Source organism: Triticum dicoccoides, chromosome 1B, assembly GCF_002162155.2.
Source record: "Triticum dicoccoides isolate Atlit2015 ecotype Zavitan chromosome 1B, WEW_v2.0, whole genome shotgun sequence".
NCBI classification, from domain to species: domain Eukaryota; kingdom Viridiplantae; phylum Streptophyta; class Magnoliopsida; order Poales; family Poaceae; genus Triticum; species Triticum dicoccoides.
The window spans coordinates 129138972-129146759 of record NC_041381.1 but is presented as its reverse complement, the minus strand read 5'-3'; the positions used below and the strand labels follow the sequence as shown (position 1 = coordinate 129146759).

At 53.8% G+C, this 7788-nt stretch overlaps 1 protein-coding gene across 1 annotated transcript in view; it reads left to right on the top strand.

Annotated features, from left to right (window-relative positions):
• LOC119323194 (F-box protein At5g18160-like) overlaps positions 1-4881 on the top strand; it is a 6965-nt gene extending 2084 nt beyond the window's left edge. Inside the window, exons 4-5 of the mRNA XM_037596790.1 lie at positions 1806-2020; positions 2113-4881. Of these exons, the coding sequence (XP_037452687.1) occupies positions 2012-2020; positions 2113-3297 (1194 nt within the window). The 5' untranslated portion in view covers positions 1806-2011 and the 3' untranslated portion in view covers positions 3298-4881. The remainder of the gene's footprint in view (positions 1-1805; positions 2021-2112) is intronic.
• The last annotated feature ends 2907 nt before the right edge of the window (positions 4882-7788 follow it).

The following is a 7788-nucleotide window of genomic DNA, read 5'->3' as shown; positions in this document are numbered from 1 at the left end:
GCGGCGGTCGGAGACGGCGCGTCGGCGACGCGTCCTGGTGAAGCGCAGCGGCTGCGGTGCTCCGGCTTGGGAGGCGGCGCGCGGGCGAGGCTCTGCCCAGATCCGCTCGATCTGGCGCAGGGGCTTGGTCGGCGGTGGCGTGCCTGTCCTTGCGCTGGGGGCGGCGGATGCTGCGGCTACCTCATCTGGCGGGCGGCGCGGGCTGGGTCTCTGTGGGCAGCTTGAGCCGCGGTCGGCCATCTCTGCGGTGATAGGTGGAGTGGCGGGCGTGGTGGTGGAGGTGGTGGTTCGTGCTGGTGATGGCGCTAGCGGCGGTGTGGGCTTCGGCCGACCTTGCGTGCGGCGGCTGTTGGCGGTGAGGGTGGTGGCGATGGTTCGGGGCTGCCCCTCGGGGTCCCAACGTGGTGGTGGCCCATGGCGGTGGTCTGGGTCGTTTCACGGCGGCGGCTGGACTTCTTCGGCGTCTGCTTGTCGGTGAGCGGTCTTGGCGACCTTCGATTCCTCTCCCCGTCGTTCGAGCGCTACCTTCATCGGAGGGTTGGCCCCCTCCCAGCGGCGTCCATCGCTCGTCTCGCGCCCGGCGGCAAGACCGAGCTCGTCTCGCGCCCGGCAGCAGGACTGGACTCGTTTCGCGCCCGGCAGCAGGATCGGACTCGTCTCGCGCCCGGCAGCAGGACCTGACTCGTCTTGCGCCCGGCAGCAGGACCGAGCTCGTCTCGCGCCCGGCGGCAGGACGGGTCGATGGTGGCCAGTATTGGCCGGTCTATCGGGTCTCGATGCTGGGGACTGCTCAGGAGTGAGAAAGGCGGTTCCTTTCCATTCGTCTCTTTGGTTGGGGTAGCGGTTGGTGGCGGGTGAGGTGGCGTCAAGGTCCTGGATGCTGGGGCGGCGGCCCTGGTGGTGGTGTCGCGGTGCTCCTGGGCAAGGCCGTGACTTGGTGCTGCCTGGTGGCCATGGCCGTGTGGGCGGCGTGGTAGCCAGGGTGTGGCGTTCGGTGGCGGTGAATATTGGTCGGGGTGAAAACCTGTTCTATCTTCGGATTGACCGGCGATGACGAAGCTCGTTCCCTTCTTGAAGGCGTAGCCGCGACTCTCGCTGCCCGTCGTGTTGCTCCGGGGGAAACTCTGATCCTTGGGTCGGGCGGTGGCGGCACTTCGGTGTCGTAACCTTCCTGTAGGCACCGCTTTGGAGCCCACGGTGCGTCGTATGTAGCTTCTTCTCTTCGCGGTGGCGTGTTCACGGTTGAGGCCCCCGGTGGCTCTTGTAGTGCTAGGGGTGGTGTTGCTGCGCTCAGCGCCTATGTATCCTGCCTTGGGTGTGTGCGTGTGTTTTGGTGGCGTGTGTTGTACTGGGTTGTTGGTGATCTTTGCTTTATATATAAAGCGGGGCGAAAGCCTTTTTCGGTAAGAAAATAGTGGGAACCTCCATGGTCAAAAACTGGACTGGGATGCATCAACATAGACATTTACATGGATAGGGTCCAAATTTACCGTTACTATTCAGAGTTTACCACTTCGATCTTAGCATTCAGATTTCATTTGGTCTTCCTTTTTCTGAACGAAGATGTCATTTGGTCTGAAGAACAATTGTACGTAGTACTATTTGTTTAAAAGAGCTGACACTGATATAGTTTTTTTTCCTACTGCACCGAGACATCTCATCATATTGAGGCTTTTGGTCTCCATTATTGCCCCCATTTTTATTTGTTAGGTCACCTGTCATACGTTTCGAGTTAAGTAATGAACTTGTTTCGAAGCCGAGACCTACAAACTCCATTTGTTTATTGGTGCTCAAATCATGTATAGGAAGGTACAGGCATCCCTCAAATAATGATGCACCAAAGTGTCATGGACCATCAACGCGAGCAAGAAGCTATCAACTAATCGAGTTGACTTTCCTGTCGACTGTCGAGCATAGGCGTCCTCTTCGCTCACTCCAAGTGATTTCTTCTTCCCTGCCGGCCACGGCCTCTGTTCCAGCTGTAAGTTGGGAGGTCCTCACCGCAACTCGTATGCAAATGGTATGCAAACTTGTGTAAGATATGCAAAATAGCATCCATCATCACAGGCCTCGCTCCTTGCATCTTCAACTCTCTTCATTTGCATTTCTCAGAACTTCTTGCTCGGGATGGTTAAGGGGAGAAGGTCTAAGAGACGGAGGTGCCCGGCGGCCAACCTCACCGATGACCTCGTCGTTGAGGTCCTCTCTCGCCTCCCTGCCAGATCGGTCTGCCGCTTCAAGTGCGTGTCCACGACATGGCGGGACCTCATGTCGCACCCGGTGAACCGTATGAAGCTTCCCCAGACCCTGGCTGGCTTCTTCACGAAGCACGATGGTGAAACTGTGCCGTGGTCAGTTCCCTGCTTCACCAACGTCTCTGGCAGAGGCGTCCCATTGGTCTCCCCTTCGCTTGACTTCCTGCCAGTCCACAAACGCATTTTTCTCTTGGACAGCTGCAATGGCCTTCTTCTCTGCAGGTGTTACGGAACCCAGTTTAGTACCGGGGAATGGGATTTGACAGATTACCATCACTTTGTGTGTAATCCCGCCACAAAGGAGTGGGTTACACTACCGGGCAGATGGCAGTGTTCACGACTGGGTTTTAATCCAACCGTGTCACCCCACTTCTATGTGTTTGAGTTCTTCAGAGACTATGGGCACTTAGCCCCCTTGGTCATTGGTGAGGTGTATTCGTCTGAAACAGGAGGATGGGTTCGTAAGGAGAATGAAGTGGACAATGATTTTAGCTTCCCCCATAGGTTGCCAGCTGTCTTTTTCAACGGTTGTATGCATTATCTCACCAACAAGGCTTCAATAGCCGTGGTGGACACCGGGGGGAATGCTCGCCGAAACATACCTGTCCCTGTCCCTGGTGAGCAGTGGTTTGGTTTCATTCAGCTGTCCCAAGGACGTTTGCATTATGCCAATTTTGAGGCAGACCATGAAGACGAGGTGGTTCGACTAGTGGTTTATGTTCTTGAGGACTATGACAGGAAACGATGGACATTGAAGCATACAGCGGAAGCTCCATATATACTTGGATGGCCAAGTGGTTTATATGAACCTGGATGGGTAAGTTATATTAATCTTGCAGAAAAGTTTGAGTGGGTTGCAATTCATCCAGACTGTAACATGATCTTTTACACTGTTGAGTGGGATAAAACGTTGATGTCCTACGATATGGATCGTCGGCAAGTCCAAGAGATCTGCACTCTTGGAGAAGACACTCGTGAGAGTTACCTTCCGTATGTGCTGTTGTTCTCAGAGTTACAAGCTTTGCACCCCTTTCCTTCTTAATATATAGTACGCACACTCGTACGTATTCGAGAAAAAAAAAAGAGTTACAAGCTTTGCACATATGACAACAATACTTGATTGGTGCCTTTATAACAAATGGATCCTCAATAGGAGTCAATTCTTCTTGCCATGTAGCAGTGGGCTTGGCAAGTCTGCCTTCTTTTGTTTTTTGAGCAATGTTGGTTCATTCTAGAGCTAACTTGGTTATTGCTCCAAGTTGTTATTCGAAATTTGAATGAACTACCTGCTTTATGTACTTGCCTCTTCGCGGCAATGGTTCTCGACAACATCCACATGTTGGGTTTCCATAGTATTTAAGCAAACATTCTAGGATCATCATCATGATTGGAAAAAGGCATGTCTCCTGTGCATATCATTGCAACTTAAATTTGGATGTTCTATTTGCGGTTGTGGGATGTATAAGCATCTTCTTGACAGGCCTAGTAAAAGTATTACTTATTTTCTATTCCTTTGGAGTTTGGATGAAGATAAGTCCATGTCTTCCTGAGGTTAACAAGCACGAGTTACGTCTCCCGCTGTTCTTTAGAACCTTCCCGAGGTAACTTCTCTCCGTCAGCCCTCTGTTTCTTTTTATTACGTATGTGGGCTCTCCTGTCCAAGATGAATTTTTTTTTGGACACCTGAGAGTGCAAAGGAGAAAAAGTTGTAAACGAGCTTTAATTTCTATAAATCGATAAATAACTTCCTATCAAGAATAGTAGATGAACATTATGATGAATTAACCTTGGCGGAAGATACTGCAGCGCTGCCTTTGTTAGTGATCATTGATCAAACCTTGTCGTGGAGAACAATCTGATCAAACAAGCAATTTTACTGAATCTTTGGAGACTATCATTTGAAGAACCCTTATCCAGGAACGCTCTGTAGATCGCATAGTTTAATCGTGAGTGGGAAGTATATATTCAATTGAAGCACCGCATGATATACACTCTAGCTCACATCACAAAAGTGTGAATGGTGTATGGAAACGAAGTTGGCATGTTGCTTATAGAGTCAGTCAACTAACTTGGGTATTGGACATGAGTAATTGAAGGCTGCTTGCCTGTCAATCTGATTTTGGTTCCGGGTGTCGCTATGGGTTGCCTCTTCAATCTCTGCTTCAATGATATGTAGGTCAAAAGTGGTTCCTGATTTGGTCAAGCGCAAGATAGTTTGTCGCTTGCAGAAGAAATAGAGAGAGAAGGGCGCTCTTACTAATGGAGAAGCAGCATTGTGGTGTTATAGTATCTACCTCGAAGAATACTCTGGGACAGTCCTGAACTAAACACAGACAGTGTTCGCGCCCACTTTGCACATTGCTACTGGAATATTGCATCCTCCGGGGGAGGGCATCAGAGTAGTGGCACAGAGATAGAGAGACTACTAGCAAGCTGCAACCATCTTCAGAGAAGAGTTGAAGATTCAAAGGACAAGACAGGAGATGATCATCTTCTTCGGAAGGTCACATATTCTGGCCGACTTTCTTCTCCGCTCCTCTTTAAGTTGTACTGTACAATAGTTTGTCAGCCAGTTAAATTAGACTGTTAAGTGTCGTGATTGTTATGCGTAGGGAAATCCTATGCTTTTTGCTTTCTTTTTGGAAAAGGAGGATGACCCCGACCTTCGTATCTGGACGATGCATACAGCCACTTTATTAATTATTCTCACAAGACCTTACAAAATCAATACAACAGTAAAACTAAAGCCATCGTCTAAGCAACAAACTGTCGCTACATCTATCCAGTTAATGAAGGGGCGCAGATAGCCTGGGCCTAATACCAAACAGACATCGCAGCCAAGCCTAACATCTAAGACCTGAAATCCCAACCTAGCCACTTGCCGGGTCTGGGGCACACACTGGTCCGGCGTGCTCTCAGAGGCCGCCGCCGCCAACTGCCACCGCTCCATCTTCGGAACACTGATGCATCAACCTTGCTCGGTCCAGCTATCATCGACGCCACCACATCGTCCAACGGCACCTTCTCCCTACACGCAAATAGTTGAACACGTCGCGGTCGCCACTGATACACCTCAGCGCCATGCTGCCAAGTATCACCAGCCGACACATCTTGAAGTCCTTGGAGGATCTGTCGTGCGTAGCACCTGCCGACCAGACATGACCAAGCGTAGCACCTGTCAGCCATGCATGACTTGACATCTCCACCGAAGCTCCGTGCAAGACGAAGCCGCTCCACCTCCTGCCTCTGACTTCCAGCGCTGCTTCACAAACGATGCTCCCAAAAGAGAAACGACACCGCAGTGCCGCCATCGTCTGATCTGGAATACCAGATCCTAGAGTTTCCCCCGGAGCAGCACGAGTGGGTCGACAGTAGTTACACGACGATGCCTTCATCAAGGTAACGGTGTAGAACGCCGCCATCGCCTGCCGTCGGCTCGGTTTTCATCGGCAACCATGTCTCCCCACCTCGCAACTGGGACTAGATGATGGATCTCGAGATCCGATCACCAAGCTTCTGGCCAGCCACCGCCGACGAAGAAGATGACCATCACCACTAGCTACACCGACCAGAACAAATCTGCCATGGGTGACACCAAGCAGTCCACCAGGCCCTCGCCGCCGCCGCCGATCTAAAGCCAGATGACATGCCGCCGAAGACCGCATCGCGCCGCCGCCCGATCCAGGCCAGCAGCCGCAACAGCCGCCCGTGGCCCGAGGCAGGATCGACCGCCGCCGTCGTCGAAGCCAACGCCGTCGCTTCTAAATCGGCCGCACCTCCATGCATGTTGGGGTCCCGCCACCCCTGAGACGCGGGAGGGAGGAAGGGCCCCCGCCACCGCCATCGGCCTCCAGGCGCAAGCCGGCGGCGTCCTCCAATGGCGGCGGGAGGAGGGAAGGAAGATGGGCTAGGCCCCGGCGGCGGCTAGGGTTGGGGAGCCCGAGTCGCCCGAGCGGGGGCGACCCGAGCGGAACGACAAGTTTTTTCCTCCTATGCTTTCTCCTGCCCGGGCAGTTGAAAGCAAGCAGAGAACAACATATGAGCGGAAGAATCTGAGCGGAAGATTGTGAGCTTGTCGCGGGCTATAGAAGGCGGTGGTCAGCGCAGCGGAGGAGGATCTTTATGGCACTAGTTTTCAATGGTATAATCTTTAGGGCACACAACTTATTTATTATTAACTCATCTAATATTGGTCCAGGTGATGGTCCAAATAAATCATCATAAAATGTCTCGTGAATCCAAAATGAGATACTCCGTGGTACTCCCTCCATCCCAAAATAAGTGACTTAAAAATGACTCAACTTTGCACTAAAAATTGAGTCATTTTTGAGTCACTTATTTTGGGACGGAGGGAGTACATTTTTTTTAATGAATCAACATCAACAGCTGGTCTGGCTTGAAGAGAAAATAAATAGATGTGAATCAAACGTTGGAGATAACGAGAATAAACAGGTTTGAGTGTTAATGTGATGACATTAGCAAAAAGGCGCAAAAATCTCGCACTTTGGCACCTTTACTCCGTCACCCACTCCTCGTCCTCGTAGTCACCCGAGCTATCGGACTCGCCGGCCGTCTTGCTGGGCACCCCGTCTCCCTGACAGCCCTCCAGTTTCTTGCTGCAGTCATTACACTTGTGTGTGCAGGTCATGAGATTGGTTTTGAGCACGTCGATCTGTTTCCTCTCATTCAGCAATTCCATCCACAGCACATCGACCTGTGTCTTGTCGTACACTGCAGCTCCATCGCCAGCTTATCGACCTGTGTCTTCTCAGTGTGCAGCTCCATGGTCAGGTAATCCACCTGTTTCTTCTCGCTCCGCAGTTCTACCGCCAGCTGGCTTTCCGATGGCGATAGCTGGCTCTGGCGATCTTGGCGATGGCGCCGGCGCCCCCCCTCCGCCCCGTGGCTCCCTCCGCCCCTGACGCTCGGGTGCCCTGCCCCGGCGCCCATGGCTCCGCCCCCCCCTCCGGCGCCGGTGGCCGCGGCCGCTCTCCCGCTGCCCGTGCCCGCCGCTCCCATCGCGCCCCATGTCCGATGGGCGGATTTCGCCGATGACAAGCCGTCCCCCCTCCCCCCGCAGACCCCGCCTCCTCTCCCGCCGTCGCTCCCCGTCGCGCCGCGCTGCCTCGCCGGGCTGGTGGCTCAGCCCCTCACGTGAGGGGTTCTGCTGCCGGCCCGCGAACGCCGCGGTTGTCGACGGCGCCCTCAAGCTCGTCACGGGCGGGTGGGCACCAAGGCGCGGGCTTGGCCGGTGGGTCTTCTCGTCGCCGGCGTGTGCGTTCCTAGGGCGTGGCTGGCCGCTCCGACAGGGGTGCCGCCCGCTCCTCCTGGTGCCGCCCGGCGGCGGGGCCCCGTCCGGCGATCTCCCCGCCCCGCCTCCCCCCTCCCGGCGGCTTTCTCCGCTCTGTCGCCCTCGCTCCCGGTCGCTCGCTCCTCTCCCTTTCGGCCATTCATTGCGGCCTTTGGGTCATCGTCCCTTCGCTTCCTCTCAAGCCGCCAGGGTCCCCTGTCCGTGGCCGCTCGCGCCGGAGCT